Here is a 26,112-nt window from a genome sequence, read left to right as displayed (position 1 = left end):
GAGGGCTTTTCACAAGGTCCCTGCAGGTACCTCACTGCAGCGTGCAGCGTAGACAGACTTTCATCCAGTTTTTTATTTAACTCCATTAACTGTGTCCCGCCTCTCCTCTTTCATCTCCTGTTTTTTCCATTTCCACACGCTTGAGCCGTCACACCAAAGACGGAGCGGAGCTCGGACAGCTAACATCTTCCTTAAGGCCTGCGAGTGTCACCGCAATCTCAAAAGCAGATACAACACGAGACATCTTGGGTTATATCATAGGAATTATTGCTGAGTATTTTCCCCACTAAACATATACTTACACAACACATCACCTATTCCCCTTCAGTCTCTTGCTTTTTCGAAGCCCAAACTCTTTTCCCCCCGCTGCTCTTTTTGTAACCTGCCAGCACACGGACCAGATGTGCAAATGTTTCTCCATGTCGCTATTTGAGCCCCGTTCCAAGAGCAAGGCAGAATGAGGGGAGAGGAATATTTGACTTCACTCCACGGGAGACCAGTTTCATAAATTCTGGCGGCTACACAACGGTAAAAAAGGTAGCTTGGCTGGCTCGGCGGAGGGAGAATGTTGACGGCATACCAAACAACATGATCCTAATGAGTTGGAAAATCCCGGGCCCTCCAGAGGACTGTCCAGATGCTACCGTCATGAGAAACGCTACTGTTTTATTGAATTCAGGCTCCCCTCCCTTTCCTTAACAAGGGGCAAAATTTATTATTTGACCATTAAGGCATCCATCCTAGGCAGAGGTAATTTGCCGTCGGCTGCAGATGCAATGCCCCACACTGGGCACGGCAATGACGGGTCTTTAAGTGTCGCAATGTGTTTACCTAAAAAATCATTTATCTATTTGAAACAGGTTCTGCATGCTGTTTGTCCGTCGCTCCCGAGCAGGTTGACTGGTTTTCTGTAAAATACTGTATCACAATCTTAAAAATATAACTTCAAAAAGAAACAAGATGACGACGCTCTTTGTTCTGTAGCTAATAAGGATGCCATAAATTTAGCATTTTTTTCCCCAGATAAGTGCCATTGCAGAGTTTTAAATGTTAGCCTACAGTAATGACTGTGTGATAAAAGCAGCTGAAAAACACATATCTGGGCTATTGCTGCAGAATTGCAAACACATGCCTTTCCCTCCTCGGTGATGAACCTGGCCCTGCTCTTTTCACACACCTACAGTAATTGCTGGTGTGTTGGATGGAAAGTTCAGCGTGCAGCCAAACAGTACAGTGTCAGTGGGGAGGTCCGGGGGTCATTTCAGACACGCACGCAGCAGAAAGCGCATTAATCACATCCAGCTCCCAAACTACCCGTGTTGAAGAAAGTGATGGAGTCCACGTCTGTCTCACTGTTCGGGCCTCGCCCGATGACCGATGTTTACTGTCAGAAATCCACGGAGCAGGATTATCGTGCATAACGGATCTTGTGTCGGCATGCGGCTGAGCTCGCCGCTTACCTGGAGCTTTGTACACCTCGTTGAGCAGATTTTCACTGAGCGTCAGAGGGGAGCCGTTGACCATGCTGTGTGTCCAGCTCTGACAGACTGCCTGGAGCAGGAGCGTCTGGGCCCTGGTGGCCTGTATGGTGAAGTGAGGAAGCTCGAAGATGCACTCTGTGGTGGGGACTGAAGATCTCTTAGTCCTGGAGGAGAATGAGACCAAAAAAAAAAAAAAAAAAAAGAGGCGTTAGATGAAAGATTAAGAAAAAAAAAAAACACAAAGAGAGTCGGATATAGTGGCAATAAATGAAGGAACGGAGCGTTGTGCATAAATGCCAATACACACTGAATGAAATGGACACGAGTGGAAACAAATGGTTCACAGCTTCCACAAATCCATCAATATCACATCGCAATATAAAACAGCTCATTGATAGCGCAAAGGGCCAAATAAGTAGAAGCGCATTCCAACAGTAAATTGAAGGAGTACCAAGTGTGAGCCAAGCTTTCCTTAGTTACTTGGCAGGTGGGGCGAGTTTGCCGACCCTCCTCTCCCCTCCGTCAAAACTGTGATGATGATTTATGTGAAAAGATGTACGGCCCAGAAACCTGACCCTGAAAAGAATCTCTGCGCATTTAACATTTAATCTGTCTCCAGGAGTGTGGAGGGAGAGCGTTTGTGCGAGTCTGTGCGTATGATGAGCTGATGAGTTGAGCACTCGGGGGGATGAGGTAAGAGCGCAGTCCATTGGTCCTCCAGGCCGCTGTCCATCAGGACCTCAGCGGACCATGCTCTCATTTATCATCTGACACACACACATACACACAACCACATGCGCTTTCTTTTTTCCTGTTCTTTAATTCCTCCTCTCTCATATTCCCCTGTCTTTCTTGTCATTGTCTCCTCTGTCACATATTTAGAAAAGTGTCAAAGCACGCTCCTTCATCCCCTAATGCCTGACACATAAGCAGACTGATACAAAAACAGTGCCTTTTGAAGCCATGCATCATTTCGCGTAGCTGCCTGTATATCCATTCTGTCAAGTCACGGTCCCACAATATCATTCGCCACATAAGGGGGCGGGAAGAAAAAAAAAAAAAAAAAGGAATTTCTGCTCATGCACTTTAGGAACCAGGAATAACACTCTGCAGAGGGGCTGATGGAGCACCTGTCACGGTCTCCACCAACGAGTTCTATCGTTCACATCTCTCTTTCACTATCCCACTCCGCGTCTCAGGAGCCCCCATTCACTGGAAAAACACCTAGGAGGCCTGAACCAAACACAGAAAAACAAGCATATTTCCACTCCTGTGCTCCTCTCTGGTGTTCTCGGTGGTTCTCGGGCTGGGACCGAGCATTGGCAGTGCCCCCAGCCCAGATGTACATGCACTTTTAATGCATGTGCCCAGATGCACATGCAGCGCTTGTGCATATGTGTGTGTGTGTGTGTGTGTGTGTGTGTGTGTGTGTGCACACGTGCTCAATCGCCTCCATAATGTAAAGGGAGTCCAGACAGTGCTGCCGATTAATGGGGGTTTTCGTTGAAAATAGAATTGTGGCCTCTTCCAGAGATGGCTGCAGCATGTCAGGAAAGAGCATCACAGTTCATATAATCAGACATCCATTTGGGTCCGGTGGGGTGCGTCATGAGGTCTCTCTCTCTCTCTCTCTCTCTCTTTCCCTTTTCACTTCACTGAGTAGTTCTGCAATCGTTTAACTCCTTTGCTTCCCTCCCTCTCTCTCCTCTTTATCTTTCCCTTTCTTCTGCTCCTGGGTGGTTCGGCGGGGTGACATGAGCTGTTAGCTGCACACAGGCGGACCCCGGGTTACTAACCGCCTGCCGACTCAACGAAGGCAAAAAAAAAAAAAAAAAGCTACAGAGGGTTTGATCGAGAGATGTAAGAGTGTAGGGTTAAAAAAAAAAAGATTAAGGCATAGAGAAAGTACGAACCTGACAGGGTCAATGAGTTTACCTTGAAAGCACACGTAAACATTTAGGATCCCACTGGCTACATGTGGCGCATTTGGCACCGAACTGAACCACGCAGTGTCATGCCTCTGCGCTATTAAACGTCACCACTGCTGCATGCTATACAACAAGGCATCAATCAAGCTGATTTTCTTGTGTGTGTGTTTTTTTTTTTTGCGTGTTCACAAGGGGCGCGTTCTCAGTGCGGCTGAACAAAAGAAAGTGAAGGGGACCCAGCAACAACAATGTCCCCACATGCAGAGCAAATGTGCTTGCAAAGCCACTTCAATGAGAGGACTGGCAAGGGATGAAAGTTTGTTGGCTTATTTGAGTGTTTATAGCGTTTAAGGGGAGCTGTCATGTGCATGTGGTCCCCTAAAACTTTAATTATGCACCTGTTTTTATTATATGATGCCCAATTCTCTGCGAACAGCAACTTGGATCTTGGAATTAAATGAGAAGCAGAGGCTCTCATTAGAGTGTTTCGGGAATGCTGGATGTGAGGACAGCCAGGCACTCATCGGATTTCATTAAGTAGCTGGCACGGTCAGTGTTTCTTCCTGCAACATGGTAAACAGCTTTCTGGCAGGCTGCTTTTCACCGCTACAATGTGCTTTGAAGGGAATGCAGAGATCCACCAGATGAAAACAACACCTGAAGCATCACCAAACGGAAACAAAACTCAGTAATCCACGAATCTGAGGACATGAAAAGAAGCTTCGGGAAACAAAATAAGGTCCACTTATAAGAAAGAATCCATATTAACAAACTGGACCTACACTCTAGGGAAGAAAAGGCACTAAATTAAAACTCTATTTCAAGGCCTGACTCATAATTTAGGAAATCAGCTCCTTAACCTGTACTTCAGAGTATGAACTGGCTGCCTGTAACCTCACAATAGTCCACTAAGTCAATAACTTTTTATATTTATTAAAAAGCAGGGGCCACCAGGAGTAGCTACGTTAAAAGGAAATTAAAATTAGTCCGGAGCTATGAAAAATTACGTGCTTCAGCCAATGAAATATGCTTTTCCCTGGTGCATTTCAACAACATTAGGCCCTCATTTCCCCACCTGTCCTTTGCTACAGCCGTGACTGAGTGACAAAGGACTACACCCGTGCTGCCACGGGCCAGTTGGCGGACCCGCTGTCTGCCTGGGTGAGCGGCTGGTCGGCTGGCATAGAATCTTTCCATACAGTGAACTGGGCAGTACGAGGTATGGTGTTGTGCAGAGGTGGTGAGTCAGACCCGAGAGCACCGTACAAGCTGTGGCACTCGTCGCCCCGGCTGTTTCCTCTGTGGATATGTTCGACGGAGGAGGCAGAGCAGGCAACAAATGTCATCAACAGAACGCTTCAAATCAGACATGTGAACACTGAACTTACGACATTCTTGTGCTACATTAGAAAATAATCTGAAGACATGCATTTTGGGCTGTACAGTAGCATTGTGGTTAACATTGCTGGTTCAAGTCTGGTTGGGGAGTCTTATGTGAGGAGTTTGCATCTGTTTTCTGCATAGGTGCTGCAGTTCCCTCGACCAGCCCAACAGCATGGATTTGAAGATAATTCTGGCCGCACAGTGCTGCGGTGGTTAGTGCTCTGTCCTCACAGCGAGAAGCTCTGAGAACTCAAAGTGTTTTCATTTCAGAAAAGTTTTGCAATTCCAAAGCAACGGCAGAAACACTGAATAAAATGCGTTGTTGAAAAGTTCCAGCAGTGGCACCATCCACCGTTGTCGTGTGAACTGGCCCCCAAAATGCAAAAAATGTTTTACATTTTCACTTGAAAACGGTCTAAACCAGATGTAGATGTGAGTATATGTATCTACTTCAGCCCTCTGCAACTCTGAATCAGATAAAGCAGCAGAGAAGAAGAATGGAAATACACTGAGCATCAATACTGATCCCTGTCAACTCTATAATCTGGTCTTCAAAAAAAGATAAAAATTAAGTCTTACAATCAAGCTAATGACGAAAAATTTTTGTGCAGCATTGTATTTCTTGAGATTGAGAGAATTTTTTCACGACAGAACAGAAACTGACCTGCAGTATTTTGATGCATAATCACATCACATCCAAAAGTATGAATACATGGAGAAACAACTGCTGACGGCTGTGCAAAACTTCTTGCTGATATTATGTCTAAAGCATGAAGAAACGCAGGAATCCTCTTGGGGAGGATATTTTTCCATCAGAAGCAACACAAAAAGTTATCATTTCACCTCCATCCTTTTGCTGCAATTCAGTATATCATAGCCAGACACCATTCCTATCGTAGGTGGCAACAGTTCTTGTTAAAAGTCCTGCAATTAACCTTTAGAATCGTGCGTAAATATATCAATTCACATCTCAAAAAGTGGCTGTGGAATGTTTTTTTGAGATTATGGATGGCCCGTTTAGGTAACCCAATACACCGTACCCACTTCACGTCATAATTGGTGGGATTCTTTTGGGCCGATGGTTCTCAGGCTAATCAGCTTCCTGGTCTGGTCCAACTGCGGTCACAACTATATTTAGACAGATCCAGCTGGGTTTTGGCCAACAGGTCACAACTGCTGCTTTACAGAGGCCACACACAAGCACGTAAATGCTCAGAGACAAAACCATAAAACTATACACACCTGGACGGACAAAGAAATCAATGTATACAAGTAAATGTGCAAATATGCACATATTCTTGCGTGCCAACACATATGCTGTCACACAAGCTCATAAACACCTGTATACACACACACACACACTCACGTATAAAACCAATAAGAGCAGGTTGGTGAGCCAGAGTGCGATCAGCAGCAGTAATGAGGCTACAGCTGACAGGGGGCCTGCCGCTGCAATAACCTGCAACTGGAACCATTATAAAAACCAGCGCCAATCCGAGAGTCGAAAAAAGACTGTGTCAAAGGTAGAGAAAGGACGCGTGTTTTCACAGACCGAGCAAAGGCAGGGGAAGCAAAAACAGACATCGAAAAAAACAAAAAGAATTTCACGAAACGGTGCAAAACAAACGGAAAACAGCGAGCGGGTGCTTAGAGGGACAGAGACCGCAAACTAGTCATGTTATTTTCCAGGTAAAATAATATCTAACATGGGAGTCTCATTAAAAACGTGATTTGGAAAAGATCCAGTACAAACTGAGACAGGAACTGGGTACGGAACTGGCATGTTGTTGCTGTGTACTTTATAGTCAAATATGAAGGTAGCCTAACTGAGAAAGGCTGTTTGGGTCGTGTGTCACTATATGAGCACTCAAAGAGTAAAATCAACCCTGCATGTTAAGTAACAAACAAAAATCTTCAAATATTGCCACTGTAAGGTAAACACAAGGCAAAAAGAACGGCTGGTGTGTGTTTTTCTGTTGGTTTTCCCCTCTTTTTACCTCAGCATCTTGCAGTGATGGAGGGAGTGCTGCCACGAGCAGCTGGTCCTAATGGTTTGCATCGCCTGCCAGGATACAAGCTTGGAACCTGCCTGCACTTTCCAGAACTTGCATTTTTTGTTATTACTCATATCCTGTACAGTACCAAAATCAGTTGCCTCACTCTTTCCAAAAATCTACACGGACAGCTGCAGGGACCAGGTTGGCGGTGGACGATGTGGAGCAAGGTGTCTGATCCCGAACAGGACGGAGACGGGCGCAGCTTCTCTCACACAGGTGGATCTGATCAGCGCTGGGTGTGAAAACTGGAATATGCTTCATCATATTAGCCGTTTTAAAGTTGAAAGTTACTGGGAGAACTCAACACCAGGGTAGCCGACCTGTTTGAACAAAGCCCCACAAACTGTGACTTTCTCCTGACTTTAACTTATCTGACTATTTACTGAGTCCACAGCGGTGCCAACGTAATCCGTCATAGTTCGACATATTTGCCTGATAGATACAACAGATAGCCACTGTCTTGAAACTGCTGATATGTTATCTTGCAGTTGCTCGGAATCACTCACTGTCACATCCTACTTTAATTCACCAGCACAAACATTCCTCGTATCACGGTGTTGACAAATACCTTGACTGCTATTGTTTTCTCATTTTCAGAGCTCCTTGGGAGGGAATTGGACTGAAAGCGGAGGGAAGAAAGACTGACAGCTTCTACCTTCGCTCTCTCCTTTTTGATTTTCTCCTGCGGTGTAGAGTGATCTGAAGCTTTGCAGAAATCCAAATCTCTCCTAGCCAAGGTCACTGACCCCCTCTTGAAAATAACCAGAGTGAGTTATGGGCTGCTCTCAAGTCCCCTCTTTTATCTGACTACAAAAGACTCGCTACAGTGTCTTTGCAAAGCCAGCAAATGAAGACTGTAAATCATGCAGGGAGCGAGAACTTCACACTGAACAGAAACACCTACGTTGGCAACTTGGGGGAGGGGGGAACTTGTCATTTTACCACCTGTAGGTCAATTGGGTTAGATAGCAGGCAGTCTGGTTTCCACAGTAGTGTTTTGGTAAGTAGTTTTGACTCAGCGCTAGACTGTCCACGGTTCGAGTCCACGTCTGAGGGACTATTGAGGTTTGCGTTTTACTCTGGTTTATTCCCACAGTTTAAAAACATGTGTTTGAGGTTAATCTTGATTCTAAATTACCCGTCATGTATGTGTATCTCTGTGTGTATGCCTTGTGACAGACTGCTGATCCCATCCAGAGGTTCTCCTCCTTTTCCTTACAGTCAGCAGGAACAGGCTAATGCACCCGAAAGAACTCCATGTATGAAAAAAATGAAAGCAAGATGGATGGATGAATGAATAACAGAATGTAAAAGAAAAAAATACCCATTGAATTAGTCAAAAGATTTAAAAGGAAGAACTATTTGATAGTAACAATATTTTAAATTGCAGTCTATTGTTATATGGATTCTATATTTATATGAGCCAGTTCATCGTCATCAGTTATTAAAACACTATATTTTGATTAGGCTCAAGTTGTGGAATGCTATTCACATTACAAGTATATTATCGCTGAGTTGTTTGAAGTACAGTTTGAACGTCGGGGCAATTAGGTGATTACAATTTTATTTCATCTCATCAGCTACAGTCCAGGATGGCGTCCACTCTCCAGTGTAACCTAACTCCTCTGAAGTGTCTGTTGAGGATCAGGCTGCGAGTTAACAAGAGGGCACGGACTGTACCTGTGGCCACAGCTCACAGCTTTGTGGTTCTCTGGGGTCAAAGGTGAACCGTGTGTGCGTTCCTCAATCATTCTCAATTCTGAGCAGCCGAAACTCTTCAGAGAAAGAAACACTTTTCTCTCTCTCTCTCTCTCTCTCACACACACACACACACACATCCCCTTCCTTCCATCTGGAGCACCCCTGACCCATAACACACACGTACGCACTCAACCACACACAGACACACATGAATGAAAGAGTGCACATGCACGCACACGCACACGCACACACAGATCCATTCTCAGGAGAGGGGTTCATTACACAGGGATTACTAAAAGAAATGTTTTAATCAAGTTGCGTAGACAGCTGCAGATCGCAAGGCGAGAAAATGGCAATGACGTGGTTCATCAGGCGTCAAAGGAAAACACATCAAGGCAGGCGTGCGTGCGTGCGCGTGTGTGTGCATGAGTGCGTGCGTGCTCCTGCCTCTGTCCAACATGTCCAGCTGTGGAGGACATGTGGTTTCATTTTCAGGACATGTACAGATGAGAGAAGTCCATCCGTAAACCAAATATCCCATATTTTTACTGTTTATATTTTGGATCAGATTTTAGTGTGTCTCATTACTGCAGCAGGTACCAGAGTCAGCAGAGGCATCAGCTCTGAAGCTAAGTCCTCAAATACTTTCCTCAGTCCTTCAACTTTCATGCAGAGGGCTACAGATGAAAGTATTATGAACCACCTATTTTTATGGTTATTATTATTACATTTATAGACACCCCTGTGCCTGGAATGACTCGTCACCAACAGTAGATTTCTCAAGGCACTTCAAAAATGACGTGTGTCTGAAAAGACTGAGAGCAGAAGGCGATGCACAGCAGTCCTGAGGCCTGCCAGGGAGGAGAGGACAGTGGAATGCACACCACAGTAGATGATAATCCACTCAGAGCTGATAATCCATCCATCCTTCACGTTTTCCCACTGTTTTCCCTCCCTCAAGCTTCAGTTCCTCAGATGACTGATTCAGGAATTAATAGTCTTTCAGTTGACTGAAAACATCCACAGCTGCTGCTGAAGCCACTGCTCTCTTCTTCCATTCGCCGCTTTTTTTTTTTAAACAGTCTGGATGAAGTGGAAATGATGCAGAAAAACATCTGCTATTATAACTATTCATACAGGTACCAATGTGAATTGTTAATAAAGGTGAAAGGTTAGGTATATTTTAAAAACAATACAAAATTTAACTTGAAATCAGTGGAATTAAACAATTAAATGTCCAAACCAGATAAATTACTGGATTTAACTCAATAAGGTTTTATTCTTATTTTTGCATTTCTTTAAATAATGGCCACATTTTATTTAATAGATGTAAATTGCAATGAAGGAGTACAGATGACGAAAAGTGCCAAACAAACAAAGTTTAATCTTATTCATGTAGCAGGTAGCTTAGCATATGCATGCACACACCCACACGCCTTTCCTTATTGCAGTACTGTGTCTATCAGCGTGGATGCAGCAGCTTAATTATTAGCGATGACAACCGGGAAGCCTGTAGAAAAATAGCCAAGAACAGATATCTGAAAAATCCGCGGGAGTCGAATAAAGAAGTATAAATAATTTACTTGCCTGTAGAAATAAAAAACAAACTGTGGGAAAAGCAGCTCGGGTGTTTGAAGGTCTTTAGAGTTGACACTAAATTAAACACATATTCTTGGACTTCCTCGTGAAAGTTCATACCGTACACTTACAGAGGTGAATTAAATCCCTTGTTGATTTAAGCTACCAAATGACACTTGCAATCATAGGGGTAAGCACACAGCTCCCGCAGTAGTGGGACTTTGGTTTCTCTCACTGTGAGCGGGTCCAGTGCCGGTGGAAAGGCGCGGAAGCTTCCATCCGAAGGGGACCGTCAATCACCGGGAGCACAGGGCGAGCTTTCACTGATGCCATTTCCTTCATACAACACTCCTCAATACACGCATTGATCTCCGTCAGCCATAAAACCAAATAAAACTGTCTGACACCACAAAAAAAAAAAAAAAAAAAATCCCAAACACAAAGTTGGCTTAAATATTTTATAGACTGTCCCACACGAAATATGATGTTTTACCGTACGGCTCACAATCCTGTCCACTCAAATACTTCAGAGTGAAAAGTGGAACAATATTACATCATAGGCCAATCCAGACTTTTAATACACACCTGTTAATACATAAAGCCCACTTGTTGCAGTTTGTGCCCACGTCCCTTCAGCTTCATCATGTGAAAACTTTTTTTTTTTTTTTCCTGCCCCCTTTCTGAAAACATTCCCATGTTTCTTCAAGTGCAGGGACGGGCCTGCAGAGCATGTGCTGCCTTGTTGGGCTAAATGAATTTTCTGCTGCTCTCATGGCCTCTGAACCGCAACTCAAAGCAGAGCATGACCACAGCAACCACACGCTGATTTGAGGTCGTTCAATTACCCGTCGCCGTACAGTAACAGCTCTCTGTACCGTCGAGGGACCTTGATGAGTAAGGGCTGAACGGGGGCCTGCATAATGATCGCTTCATTACGAAGTCAACGCGTCTCCAAGTTTAGCTGACGAGCGCGGCGGTTGACGCAGCGGCCGCGTGCGCGTGACGCCATTCGCAAAATCGCTGCCGTTCGTCATGCGAATGTAACCTCAGAGCAGAAAAATGCAGACTTGTCATCCAGCAGCCACTCCCAAAAAAAAAAAAAAAAAAAAAATCACTTTTCTTCATCCAGAATGATTGTTCCAGTTCACCTTGTTAATGGCACCGCCTGCCAAAATGGCTGGTGGACAAATCTAACAGCCACGGGGCGATGTTCTCACAAGAACGCTGGTCGTGTGCGTTTGCTGAATTCGACATGCATTTCGAGTCGAGGACACAGAAAGCATTTGTCCTCCCGCTCTCGGCTCCCGCGTGGAGACACAGACCAGGAGCAGCTTGCTATGACTAACTATGAACAGGAGTAATGAGGCATTACAATCACACCAGAAGCCTCGTGCTTCAGATACCTCAAGCAGCCTTCATAAATCACAACATGAGCTAATCTAGAGTCTAGACTACTGGCCCAGACACAGTAATGGACCTCTCAGCTTCACATGAAGGAAAAAAAATAAAAATCTTCCAGGTAGTGCTAATAACTGAACTCATGAATGACAGTCTAACAGACTTAGAGGAATAATTAGATATCAAGGGAAAAACCAACATTCTTTGCTATTCTGAAACATTTGCGAAGCGGGGCAGCTTTTAGGGACTATATAACATGCACCTGTAATGCCACATGCTCGGGGAAATTATCCCCTCAGAAATAGCTGGGCGAGTAACAGGGGCTGCTAAAAATGCCACATAAAAGCTGGCGTGGGCCTGAATTATGGCCTGCAATGCGACGAACCGCACTGCGCCGCCGCCGGTTTGTTGGTCGGTTGCTTGGTGGGCCCCGGCCTTGGCTCCCCTCCATGTGCTGCTGCCGTCAGGTGGCCCTGCGCAAGGAGTGTTATGTGGTGTGAGCGCAAACGTGTGTGTCCGTGTGAGTGTGTGTGTGCTCAAGTGTCTGAGTAAGAGTGAGGTTAGGGTTTTGGGGAGATCGATGCAGGTGGCACTTCTAACATTCCCCTTCCACCTCCCACTCGCCTTCTTTTTCTTTCTTTCTTTCCTTTTTTTGAAAGCACTGATTTTATCTAGAGTAAGAGGTTTAACAGCCGGACAGACCGAGCCTCGCTGCAGATTGCTGTGCGGTTTTGGGGCCCACACTTCGGCGTTCACTGGGGAAACACACAACCTGATGCCTCGTAGCAGCACCCTAATTTAACTGGAGTTAAAGTGCATTCAAGACGCTCTCTGTTGATCAGCGCAGTGGGCTTTATTAGCAAACCATGGAGAGGAAGACTTTATTTCAAAGCTTTCGATTTCTTTAATTTTCTATAATTGGTGATTATAGTTTTTTGTAGTTTGTGGAATAAAAGTATGTAAGCATAAGGATAAAATACATGAGTGAAGGCTATATAGATTAAGATTATCCTAAAGTAATGCCACTACCGAGTGACTGCCAAAAGCTTAAGGCTGTTTTCAAAGAGTGGTGCCAACTGTAAGACTCCCACCTCCGCAGCGCAGGTCAACATTTACAGACAGTGATCGGGTTTAATGTGTACCAACAACCCTCGCTTGAGGTTACACATTAACCACAGTCATGCCTAAACACAATGCAAACGGCTGACTACAGAATAAACTTCAGCAACCTGGAAACAGGCAGCAAGCAGGCTTTCAATACAGGTTTCAGTTTGTCTTGCAGTAAGACTTAATCACCACATTTTCCACAGACACGTCTGAGGGGATATTGCTGCTGAGCTGTGGTGCCTTCACAAGAACAACTAATCTAGACAGTTGCATCCCTTATCCAACATAACCACAGATGTATCGGCTCTTTTGCTTTAAAAACAATATGAGACATTACAAGGTCAGAGTCTGTAACTGCTGCGGTGCAATTATCCTTCTAGAGGATTTCACTTCAGAAGCGAAGACATTCAGCTCTAATTGGACCAACCCAAACGTCTCACAGAGTCCCAGCTAAAGCCAAGGCAGACAGGGAAGATGTCAAAAGAAGTGTACTTTTCTTAGTGAGAGCCCCTTCGCTGCCCACCGTGAGGAGTGGGAGCCTTTGTGGTGAGACTGAAGGAAACCTGAGCCATGTGCTCATGGGCCAGCTCATCAGCGGAGGTGCCTGCTCTTCACAGACGCCCAGTGTCTCTCAAATCCCCCATGATTACCTGGCAGTCATACACACTTAAGTGTGAGCCAGCTGCCCTCCAAAATCTGTCTGCATTTTTATGATGCCGTCTTTCTAAACTCTAATTCCTGCTGCGTTATTTAGTATTTCATTATAAATCCAAAGCTAGCGCAGCTCTGTGTCTACTCTCTGAGAACCAAACATCTTGGAAAGGGATGTTGTTGGAGTTACATCAGCAGGGAGGAGCAGCTCCAAAACAAACATTAGATACAGGCAAATTAAATGCTACCACCTGGTGGAGTGCATCTTTTGGCTGCTCCAGTGACCTGCTCTGTCACTTCTGGGCCCCGGTTCTCCCGCTGGGAAAGGAGGCCTCCGACTGCACGTCCGTCATGCAAAGTGCTCTGTTACATGTGCAAAGTTCTTACAAAAAGATGGCAGGTCTGAAAGAGACTCCCAAAGTGCTCAAACAAACAGGAAAAAAAACACAAGAGCAAATGAGGGGTCAAACCCAGGTTAGAGCTATTTCTATATTTCCAACCAGTCCTTAGCTGAAGGCAACTAACAGGAAGCATGTTTGTCTGTTGCTTTACACTAGAAAACAACGCATCTCTCCACGGCGTGTCTTCTGTCAAACCTGCTCGTCATCATTCTTCCAGGAGCGAACTGTCAGCTTGTGTTTATTAGATTCTGACTGTGGTGACACTCAGGTCAGACGCTGGGCTGTGTCTCCTCTCGCTTGAACAGGAAAGGGTCAAATATGAGTCACTCCGACTCAGAAAATGACAGAACTCATAAGACTGCGTTTAGAAACCCGTTTGCATGATCACCTACAGCAGAGAGGCTGACAGTGAAACAATGCGAGCCGTGATGCGAGGAGTGTGTTGAACCACTTTAAGTGACGGAAACATCAAGCCAGACTTCAGCTGGGGATGAGGTGGAAGTAATCCTCTCAGCACGGTGACGTGCTCACCTGTTGGAGGTCTGGCTTCAGCGCCCTCACACAGTCTGATACCTATTCAGAGAAGAAAAGACCGAGCGCCTCCTCGCATGTCACGGAGGCTGTGAGAGGTCGGCCGTGTTGTTTCCAAAGACCGGGCTGAGCTGAGGGGAAAGCCGCAGGAGGGTACTGATGTGGAGGGCTCTCAGGAGATGAGAAACATCGAGTGATTGTCAGAAAGAAAAATAACATCCGTTTGACATCTGAATCCACTATTGGAGGCAGGCAGGACAGCAAGGCGGGGGGCAGGACGGGGCTGGGGCGGAGATCAAACAAACAACTTGCAGGCTCTTATTAGGAGCAGAGAGCAAAGGGAATCAGGTTCTGTCTGAGGAAACACTCGGGTCCCGCAGTTCCCTTTGTGGCCGGCTCACCGCCGTACAGTAGATACAATGTTTGTCTGGAGAAGAAGTCAGGATAAGTCAAAACCATCTGCAGCTCTTTGACATGTTTAAATCTAAACTAATGGGGGGAAATTGATTCCCAAGCTAGTGCTGCACAACTGGTTTCCTGCTTTAACAGGCACTTTGACTGCGAGGTGTCAGACAGGGGGCACGGGCTGTGTGTGCGTGTGTGTGTGTGTGTGTGTGTGAGAGACGCCCAGGTATTGCTTGTGCTGTGGGGACCTGAGTGAGTCCCGGGACCCAAAACGCATGTCCTATATAAAAAGGGAGTTCTGATCTGGATGACTGCTTTTATGATCCGATGAAAAAGTCACCCAGGCAGGAAAAGCATAAATGTGAGTATTCAGTATATCATGGTGGCTTACAGGTTTATGGTTTGTTGCACATTTCTAAAGTGTGTGTCTCCTTGAGGGCTGAATAATGAAATGGAAGAATCCAAAAAAAAAAAACTCAACAAAATGTTTCTATTGCGCTGCTACAGTTTTAAAAGTACACACTCAAGCTTTGAAAAGAAATGAAGAAAAAATATTTTAGCATAAAATTTATTTCAACTTTCAAATATTTTTCAATGCCAGAGGTTTGATATTAAACAGTATTTAATGTTGTCCAATATTCCCTACACTGGACAAAAAAGGTTTTTGGAAATTGCGCCTAACTCAAGCAAACTTTAAAAGATAAAAGTTTCAGTTGTTCGCAAAGTGATTGAGTTTTAAAATAAAATAAAACTGGCGCACATTAGTCTTGTCTTGTTTAATAATAAAGTTAAAGAATGATTTTAAGACATTTTTGATGTTTTTGGAAAAGATGGGCTTTTTCCTCAGTCTGATTCAATTTCTGCTCTGTTTGAACATTATACGGTAAATTAATTATTACACAGACAAGACATTTATTAACCTTTAGGCAAGCAACTGTATTTAGCCGCTGTGGCAGTGCCGTGTAGACATCTGCTGCTTTGACCAGTTCCTACGGTATTACTTTGCTTTTTTTAGAACAAAACTAATTCATGCAACTAACCCTAGAGAGAGCATCCCATTAAACTGTCTTTCTTTGCTTTATCTTGGAGCATAATGTTCTTTATTTCCTGAAGTTTTGTTCTGGTCCCCTGGTCGTCACATTCCATCACACTCACTTTACACGACTCCCATCATCTTCCATCCTCTCACTGACTTGATTTAATCTCATGTGGCATTTCTCTCCCCGTCATTCAGTCTGTGAATGGCTCGCTACAGGCTGCTCATTTCTGTCACCACTTTCCAATTTTACCTTGTTGTCTTCTTTTTCTGGTTTCATGATAGTTTTTTTTTTTTTGTGGATTTAACAAAACACCACATTGACTTATTGTTCATATCTCCTTGTTGAACCACTTAAAACTCTATATTTGTCCAATTGCTTCACCGCAATTCGCTTTGTGTCCTCTTTTCAACTTGCAAAGTTGCTTCAACTCTCTTGGAGACATCTCTCATGAGTCATTCCATGTCTGGTATGAAGAAAAAAAAAAACAGGGATATAGAACAGAGTTTTTTTCTTTTTAATCTTCCCCTTTTTTCCCTTCCTTGTGTTTCAAACTAAAGAAACCATTGCTGTTGTTACTCGACGATTGTTTTTCGGTTGTTCTAAGCGACCGCTGAAGGAGCTGCTCATCCATCACTTCAAATGCCCTCTGATGCACGACACGCTATCCTGTTTACGCAGCGGAGTACATGGCCTCTGGCACGCCGCATACAGGGAGAACACATTGTATGCAGACTGCAAAGTGTACATGCACCTCCATGTACAACCAATCAAATAAACAGGAATCACATAACGCTGCAACAGTATAAAGTGAACTACCTTGAGCCAGCAAAACAGGTTCAGTAACACGTTTTTTGGCAAACTGTTCAATATTCAGCTTCAAAATCCTTTTTTTGGGGGGAACGCTCTTTAGGACACAAGCCATGCTCAAATACGTCAGAGTGTTTTTACTTCAACCAAACACACCAAAACCATTACCTTCCATCGATTTAGAAAACGTTTTCGGGTCTCTGCAGGCTCGGCCTGTACCGCAGGCGTGCAACATCAGCTGCAGCCAACATGAGGAAGATGTTTCTGAACTTAAACTATATCATATTGTCAGGGAACTCTACAGGAGAGTCGAGCTCATTTCTATGTATTGCAATAAGCGTGTGCACAGAGTTACCGTCACTCGCAACAATGAAGGACCGTGAGTGACCAACACTGGTTGACAGAGGAAGAGAAACAGATTTTTGTATACTTTGATTACATGGCATGCTTTTATGCATGCAGGCTGTGCACACTCACCAGAGATCAGGTATCTGAATCAGCTTCCCATAGAGCGCCGTGCTGAAGGAGGGAATGATGGGGATGAGGGGAAGAAAGGTTCCTGTGCTGTCCTGGCATGTCAAGCCTGCCTGGAACCCAAACACCTGCAAGCACAGGACGAAAGGACGGACATTTACAGGAGGAAAAGACAAATCAGAGGGGCCAGTGATTATTACATTAAAAGCTCAAAAAAAGAGAAAGAAAGCAAGACCTAGTATAACAAGTATAACAATTCATTCATCACGTCCAGGTCCTCAGAACTGGATCATCATTACACTTAAATTACTTTTTTTTTTTTTTTTAATTTCAGATGAGATAATGATAGCGACTGTGTGATGATTGTTGAAATGAATAATGTAAAAAAATTAGTCAGAAATAAACACACCGACAGCCTATTTTCTGTGGTGTGGTTGGGACAGACAAAACATGACATCAACATACATTTTCATCAAACTCTCCTTGAGCAATGAGCTGTCTTGTGTTTATGAAACCCAGAATTGCTCAAAACGCGAAGGATGATTTGATCAGGCTGTTTACCTTGAAATACAGCTTGCGTTTCTTCATAGATTTTTTTTCTCTGACTCATCATTTCAGTGGTGGAAATAAATATCCTCAACATGGCGAAGGAGGCTGTTCTAAAGCCTTCGACCAGTCTGAATCACTCTGTTTCCTTCTTTGGTCTCTATTGCAGCTTATTTTTTTATATTTTCCAGTAGACTGAATGGATTATAAAACTGAAAACACTGACTTTACTGTTAGCCTTTAATAATATTACTGTCTAGATTCTTTTACATCATCTTATCTCGCTTCTGCAATGATACAAATTTCCCCACTTCAGGACAAACTTTAATCTATTCACAAAACAACAAATAGGATAATTACTACCAAACTGTTACATAATCATGCCTGTGATGGCTAGAATAAAATCTTAAAACAAAATAAATTCTGCAAGGTGAAATAACTTTTTGTTGTCAAGTAAGGATGCAGGTACAGATGATGCAAATACTTTTTAAGGCATCATCTTGTCCAATAAGATAAACTCTGAAGTGTACTTTTTGTTGTGAAACAGAGAGGGACACATCTAACGATCATTTTCTCACCATCTAAGCTTCTGGTATCCACACTTAATGTAATATAATCTCTATGTTTACATACTGTTAATAGTGCACATGGAGGAGAAGTCCTGTTTAATAATGGAGGCACGGAGCTGATGGGAGCGCCCAGCTGTCAAAGCACACAGCTGCTGCTGCTGCGGCTCAACCTCTGCAAGCGCAGCAAAACCACGACGGATAATTGAGAATTGAACAAAAAGCTGTCATTTATTCGAGCCGACCACAGGTTTATTGCATATTTATTAGAATAGTGATTTTTCTTCTGTCCGTAACAGGTGAACGAACTAAATCTGATATTCAGACATTTAATATTAGTTTAAATCTCCAAAGCTGCATGTTACTGATGAACTAGTGCTTCAAAATTTTAATTATAAGATTGGTTATTTAAAATTGTGAGGAAGCCCAATTTTAACACACATCCAATAGTTAGAAATTACCCCCCCCCCCCTTTATTTTATTCAAAAGCACGAGTTGTTCCATGTTTACAGCTTTTGTTTAACCTCTGCAGCCGTCGTCTCCTTGAGCTGATTTTCTCCCATGGAGAAGCAAAACAATGGCTTCCCACTCCACTGAAGACAGAAAGCTAAACTCTGACAGCCAGTGTCAATAAAACACAGATTAAGATAAGCCCTGGTTTATACCCTTTTCAAATCACTTCCTGAACTGGGTGAATTGTGGCCAGAATGACCTCCACCCTTCTGTGATCCCTCTGCCACAATCCGGAGGTAGCATTAGGACCTTGGCAGATTGGCTGATTGGTCACAGTGGCCCTCGGCCACTGACCAGGTGACTGTTAACCCGGCGGTGACCCTGTGATAAGGACTACCAGCATGGTGCCCAGTAAACATCCTGCCTTATAAACACACTCAGGCAGCATCAGGACGAACGGCATCCGGGCTTGTTATCCAGACTTGCTGAACAGTAGATGAACGGGATCTGTTAAAAAGTTACAAAGCCCAGTATTCATTCCGTTAGAGTACACTGCAGAGCGGTCAGTACTTTAGTTTACATCAGTTATACCTGAAGCCTGGCTGGGATGGAAAACCCTAAGAAAAGAATCTGAATTTCAAATCAACTTGACATTTTTAGTAGAAAAGTGAAAAATTGTCACCACATCAGATTTGACAATTATTTTTGTTGTTGACTGACAAATAGTCTTGACATTTTCTTTTCATTTTGAGCTAAAAATTGCCAGAGAAAATCACACAGCCAGGAAGTGTTCCTGTATCTCAGTAGTGTCAAGGGCCACAAACAACCCAATGCCATCCTGAGTGGGCCACACTGGCAAAACAGAGTCACAATAACCTTTAATTTGTATCTTTAAAGTTTTTCTTTGTTGTGGAGCAGTGTACCAAATGAAAATATCTATATATTGCTCTATCTATATATAGCCAAACAAGCAAAACAACCGCAACTTTAACATCAGGCCAATTTAAATAAACCTCGTGTTTGACACATCCATTATCTGCCACTGAACGGGCAGATAAAGTAAAGCAGGAATGGACTGGTGCTCATCAGGAAGCTCAGGGCTGAGATCTTTATGAGGAGGTGAAAAGAGGTCAGCAGGTCACAGTAACGGTGCAACGACCCACTGGTGGACTAGAATGTATACAAACAGTTTTACTGTGAGTGCATTTTGTGTTGCAATAAAAATTACAACAGAAAAAAACCTGCAAAAGTCCAGGCTTAATTGAACATGTCACAGAATGAAAAGAGAATAAAGTAGAATTCATGCATGGCGACGCATCTGTCTCTGTCAGTCTTTTGAAAAGGAAAAGGCAAATCATCGCGCTCACCTTGAGGTAGAGGTGAGCGTAGCAGTGGTGCAGCAGGTTGTCTGAGGGCTGACTCAGGCTGCTGACGGTGCCGACCAGCTCGGGGGCGTACATGGGCACCGAGTGCTCCACGTTGACCTTCTCCACCTGGAACTGCACAGAAGGCAGCGGGTGCACGGGCTGAAACGCCGGCGCAGTCACCGGCCCTGGCACAGCCTTGGTGAAGAAATAAGACAAAACAAGAAATAGATAAACGGGGATTAAAAGTGGCAGTCACATCCATTAGTTAAAGTATTTCTGTTCTGAAGACACTTGAGTAAAACTGAAAAGCGCAGTTCATAATTTAGGACGTCAGATCTGTTAATTAGCTTCAAACAGATGAAGCCCGCTCGGTCTCGATAGTTCAAAATCTCTGATAAGTTGGCAGGGGTTGTTTGAAGCTAAGCCAGACAGCTTCCTGAGCTCCTCCTTTGGTCTTCATGACACTGTATCAGGATGTAGCAACATGCCTGCAGTCAGAAGGAGCAGCAGGTTTTTCAATGAAGAGAAATTTACTTCTTTGTATCTGATTTCCCATGAACAGAGCTCAACATTTGAGAAAGCACAGACTACCTTGTGGCCCATGATGACGGGCATCAGCGTGTGCAGGAGGTTGAACTCGGCCATGGAGACGGTGACCGACACTTGGAGCAGAGTGAGACAAGTCAGTCTGCTGGGGATGAACTCCTCCAGGCGCGATATCTCTTCGGGAGTTGCTGGAACGTCTCTCTCCTCAAACATTTCTACACAAACAACCAAATGAAATGAAACATGTTAGCCTTAGAAGACACATTGTAACAAAGGATATGGAGAATAAAGTCCAAATTAAAAAAAAAGGTGTTCTTTCTTTGGCAAAGTTCGATGGATACATGAATCTGTGACCTGGGCTTGATTATTAGAATTACAGTGAAGGAGTTGAAAAGGCCACAGACCTTTTTATTTGAGGTTTGAAGACTATTTTACAGGAAAGGAGGTTAGCTATAAAGCACATGGATTGCTTTGAGTGGGAGCAGCAGGGCCTCCAGCTTTGAAACAATGGCTTTCAAAAAAGCCTTTTTTTTTCCTCTCAAGAAAAACCACTACCACCTCATACATGAAATATAATAGACATACACTATAAAAATGCTGGCATCTCTGAGCGATATTCATTATAGTGGTTGTTTCCCCAGTAGCTTTGCTTTTGAACTATTTAATAAAACCACTCATTCAATCAGGGCCTTAAAACCTCTAAGAATGATGGGAAAAAAGTCAATCATGGAAACAAAGCGGGCGAGGTCAGCAGCTAGGAGTGAGGGACCAGAGGACTGAACCACTAAACCACGTAGGGGGGCCGAGGCGGACCGAATCCTGGGCCCTCTGTGAGGTCTCTGGCTCGGCGCCCGGGTCAGGGGCTCGGCGCAGTTCTGGAACAGTCGGGTTGGACTTTGTTCCCCTGCTACGAGGTGGGCTCAGAACCTGATCTCAGAGCTATTTAGTTCCTTGGCCTACTGCCTCGGCTCACTATCCTCTGGTACGACCATGTCCAATCCAATCACGTACCAGGCCTGAAGTCAATATCCACAGCGAGGATTCAATACAGAAACTATGTATTTCATCAGGGACGCAGGTACATGAACACTGAAACCACAAGCACTTCCAGACACAAAATGTTACTCCTCACATTCAGTCGTTTAGCTTTTATGGCATTAGATTGTCAGGAAATATTTGTTAAAGCCCGGGATCCAGCTGAAAACTTTGCACTTTGAAAGTGATCAATTCGTTCTTTCAAATAACTAATCAATTCTTCAAACATGAGGCCATTTTTCTTTTGAGAATTTCATGATTTTCATTCAGTGGCGTGGCTGATTGAAACAGAACTCCAACAGACCCACATCGATGCCCTAAAAAAAACAATCAGAAATACTCTATGAAGTGTTCCATTATCAGACCTTCAGCTGTTGAGCTGAGCAGAAACTCAGTAATATCATACAGAAAGAATATGAAAGGCCCACACGTAATGCATGTGTTATTGCATTACGAGGACACCAAGAGTAACTCTGGCTTCCTCTTTTATGGACTCTTTTCATTCTCCCTGGGCCCCATGGGGTCCGACTTGACCGAGCAGAATATGCCACAGAGCCGAGACGCATTTAGAAACAGGAAGGATCCCAGTGACCTACTGACTTCAGACACGAACCTCCGCAGTAATTACTCCATCAGCCATTATCTATCACAGATGCTAAAACAACCGAAACCTGCGGATGTTATCCTTTCACAGAAATCGTTTTTTTTTTTTTTTTGCAGAAGAGTTATTGCTACAGATATTACACACAGGCACACATTCCATGTTCTCTTTCACAACATCCAAGGCATGAGCTCATCAATAGCTATGCAGGGATGATCACTAACAAAAGGTGTTTGGCTTAACCTCCCTCGTGTGGCCCGAAAGGTCACCACTTTCATGCACAGCTGTGTGTGTTGAAGGATGGGTTGTGCAAGGAAATAACATTGGGATGAGGATACTATAAAGTGCAAACTGCTGCAGTTTCTGATCCCTGGCAGAAACAGAACGGTGAAAACACGAGGCAGCGCTGGGGAAAAACTCTGAGGCTGCATTCACACACGGCTTCCTCGGTTCCATTAAAACATTTGTACGAATACTGAATGAGCTGTTTGCTTTGCTTGATTTGTGTTTTTACTTCATTAACATTTTAGAGGACAAAATTCGATCCAAGCAGCTAAAAAATACCAAAGCAATTTCCCTTACACGACAAGTGAAAACCCCAAATTTCTGTTGCATTTTGTGTGTCTGTGGTCATTCATGTGTGAGTGTGCAATGCCGCACCTCGCTGTGGTTTGCAGTACGGTTCGTACTCGTGGTCCATGGCACACGTGACCATCTTGAAGATGCGGTGGACGGCGCTGCTGTGCAATCGAACGTCCAGAGGTCCAACCACCAGCCTCTTGATGGACGTTTCCTGAACCACGGGTACAACCTCCTCAGCATTCACCACAGAGAAGTCCTGAGAGTCTGCAAGCAAACACACACATTCACACAGTTATGAGTAACAAAAGCATCAAAGCCACAAACGATGGGATTAATCAATTTCTACAACATTAACATACTGTCAAGCTTAATGTACTAATATAAGTGACATCAGATGTTTTATTTTACCAGGTATACAATGACTTGTTGGTCAAGAGGCATCAAGTAGGAACAAAGAAAAAAGCAACAAAGAAACACATGCAAGTTACATATTTCTTAAAACAAAAAGGAAGTAGTATTTACAGTTTTTGTATTGATATGTATTGAGAAAGAAATCAAATGGTTGTATGGTGGAATATGTGTGGAATAAATGTAGAAACTTTGAAGCTCTGTTGCAGATGTTTCCAGCTGTTTGCAGCAGGAAACTGAAATGCAGAGCGACAAAAGGTAAACAAATTGTTGTTTTTGATAAAGAAGCTACAATTTTCCCCATATCTCATTTCTTAATTAGGTATCAGGAAAAATTTTCAGTGTTCAGTTGGGCGAAAGCGCAACAAGGATAGTTCTGGTGTAATGCAGCAGCAGGGAGCAGTTCACAAAGCCGTGAACCGCTGGAATGATGAATATTCCAAATGTCCACTCCTCTCACACAGCTGTCCCTTCATTCATCGCAGGCCCCTGTTCCAGAGGTCCACTTAAAAGACCCGGCTCCCCAGCAATAAAAAGGGAGAAATTAAAAATAAAAGAAGGGGGTGGATGAATGGCAGTGAGGGAAGAAGAGGACAAAGGGTCACAACTTGCTTTATTCCCATTACATTCCACCACTGCACAGCCTTACAGCCCAGAACCAAAACTGTGAATCTCACTTCTTTCTTCTTTTATTCTTTCTTTCCTCCGCTGAATGAACTGAGGAACGGGGGTGCAGCTCCCACTGAAATTTTAAAAAAGTATAAAGGGCAACAGGCAATGCCACTTCCTCTTCCTTTCAGTGAGATTTGGCTGCAGTGGATTAGGCCTAATATCTACCATATGGCTGCAGTTAGAACGGTCAGTGGAATGATGAGAAGGCTGAAATTAGCTGGGATTTAGACGATTTAAAAGTGTCTCGATTTCCAAAAAAATTAAAAAAAGAAGAAAAAAATAAAAGCGGGTTTTAATCTGCAGCATTACTCTAATGTGAAGTCGACGGTGAGCGTGACCTGGGTGGGTTAGCATTTCGGTTGACTCAGAGTTTAAGTTAGTCCTGTGGCGATGCAAACTCATTTCTCTGGTTGACACTGGAACCGGTCCGAGTCCGAGAAGAGAGACGCTGACAGAACAGAAGCATTCCAATTGGTGAGAGTAACCGCAGCTATCTGGCAGGAGGGGAGACTGACACTGATCCTGCTGTCAGGGAGACACCTCGACAGCTCGGGACGACACGATCAATGTTTTGTTTTAATTTAGATTTCGATCTGTGGCTGACAGCGGCGAGAGGAAACAATCGCCTAGTCAGAGGACCGCTGAGGCGGAGGAAGGGGAAATGAAGGCAAGCCAAACCGCACAGGTGTAGTTATTGACTCTAAATAAATCGAATTATCAAGTAGATGATTTTTGTGGCGCTTAAAAAAAACATATCACTCCATAAAATCCATAAAATCTGCTACTGTACTCTCAATTCCTGCACATTTCAATGTCATCGTTTTATGAACTGTTAAAGATTTTAACTAATCCCAGAACTGGAGCGAGCCAGTCAGGCGTCACCTCCGTGATAGAGGCTTCCCGGCAGCACAGAAATAAAATGCTCCGCATCGCTCCGAAGCACAAAGACACCTGTTTAGCCGAATGCAACATTACACAATGAAGGTAGCACGCTTTATCTCTTAATGGGAACCTCAGATCTTTCAGACATGAATAAACATTCTTGAGTGTAGCTGAGGAATGAGGAACCCTGCCCATCTTAAGGCTTCTGCCAGCAAGAGTGACATCTCATTAGGCCAGGAGGGCCTATTCACTTTCTCAAGAGCTTACAGGTAAAGAGACGGAGAGAAAACAGTGTTTCAACAGGCAACGTGGAGAGAGAGAGCGAGAGAGAGAAACTCAAATACGTGTCAGCGCAGACTAAACACTTCTGACAGTTGCCCTCAAGGTAAGTTTGGGGTGAGAGTGAGGACAGAGAGGGTCAAGGACCAGGTGGCTGCGACTGAAACAAGACAAGCTCTTTCTTTGAGTCTCCAGGGGGCTTGTTCAACAGAGAGGAGGAGAGAGGAGAGAGCGGGCCGAGCGCGACAGAGGCGGAGGGCGAGGGAGAAGCGGTGACGAATTAGACAATACCTTTGTCGATGCTGCTCTCCATTGTGTAGAGATAATCCATGTAGAAAGCACCAAAGCGCTGCATGCCTGCTATCTCCGTGTAGGTCTCCTGCCAAACAAAAGCGGAGCTTGGTAAACGAGGCGGTCGGGGAGCAAACAAGCCGATACCCTTTAAGAGTGGCAATGACTGAGGTCGAGCTGGATACGGCAATGGAGGTCAATTCAGAGATAAAAAGAGTTATTGAGCAGTGATCTGTTTCAGGCGGACACCAAAGGGTTTACCGGGCCGTTAGGATCACTCATACTGGACTACAATGGCATTTATTCAATGTTTGCATCTACATGTCTCACTTTGTAAACCAGAACTCCACAACCTCCATGATCAAAAGAGACATTAATGCTCCCCTTCGATCAAATAACTTTTGTTTGTTCCCACTTTTGAAAGTTACTGAGAAATCACCTGCCAGCAGAATAGCCAGTTCAAAAAAAAAAATAATCAAACATTAACAGACTTTATAAAGACTTTTAGAAATTACTCAATAACAAAATAAAGAGGAAAGAAACTGTGGCTCCATTTGGCCCCGTTTTTTTTTTTTTTTTTTCATGGCTGCTGCCAATCCAACTACAAATACATTAGGAACCAAAACACACCCTGGATGGATCAACAGTTTGTTACAGGCCTGACACTTCAAAATAAACACACGCATTTCCAGAGCTGTGGGCGCCTGAGAGTTTAGATACCACCCCAACTTTTTTCTTTACACTGTGGGGTCCCTTGAGATCCCCCTGAGGAGAGTTCACCTGACCCGGGGGCAACGTCCAAACTGCAGCGAATAAAAAAAGCAAGCAGGTCACGCAGGGTTCAAACCCCGGCGATAGAGCTACTGAACCGCTGTGCAGGGTTTGAATTTTATCCATGACCATTATGAGGACTTGATGTTAGAAAACATACTTTTATATAAG

At 44.0% G+C, this 26,112-nt stretch overlaps 1 protein-coding gene across 2 annotated transcripts in view; it reads right to left on the bottom strand.

The window, feature by feature from the left end:
• The window catches only part of vps13b (vacuolar protein sorting 13 homolog B), a 312,159-nt gene that overhangs the window by 247,126 nt on the left and 38,921 nt on the right, over positions 1–26,112 (bottom strand). For both annotated transcript variants that reach the window (XM_030102906.1, XM_030102905.1), the window contains exons 12-17: positions 25,171–25,258; positions 22,717–22,902; positions 20,466–20,635; positions 19,875–20,069; positions 16,946–17,070; positions 1,461–1,645 (exon numbers count right to left, since the gene is read on the bottom strand). In XM_030102906.1, the coding sequence (XP_029958766.1) occupies positions 1,461–1,645; positions 16,946–17,070; positions 19,875–20,069; positions 20,466–20,635; positions 22,717–22,902; positions 25,171–25,258 (949 nt within the window). The remainder of the gene's footprint in view (positions 1–1,460; positions 1,646–16,945; positions 17,071–19,874; positions 20,070–20,465; positions 20,636–22,716; positions 22,903–25,170; positions 25,259–26,112) is intronic.

The sequence above is a fragment of the Salarias fasciatus genome, chromosome 11 (assembly GCF_902148845.1).
Source record: "Salarias fasciatus chromosome 11, fSalaFa1.1, whole genome shotgun sequence".
Lineage (NCBI taxonomy): Eukaryota > Metazoa > Chordata > Actinopteri > Blenniiformes > Blenniidae > Salarias > Salarias fasciatus.
The sequence above is the reverse complement of the archived record's forward strand: the minus strand, read 5'-3'. Positions and strand labels throughout refer to the sequence as shown.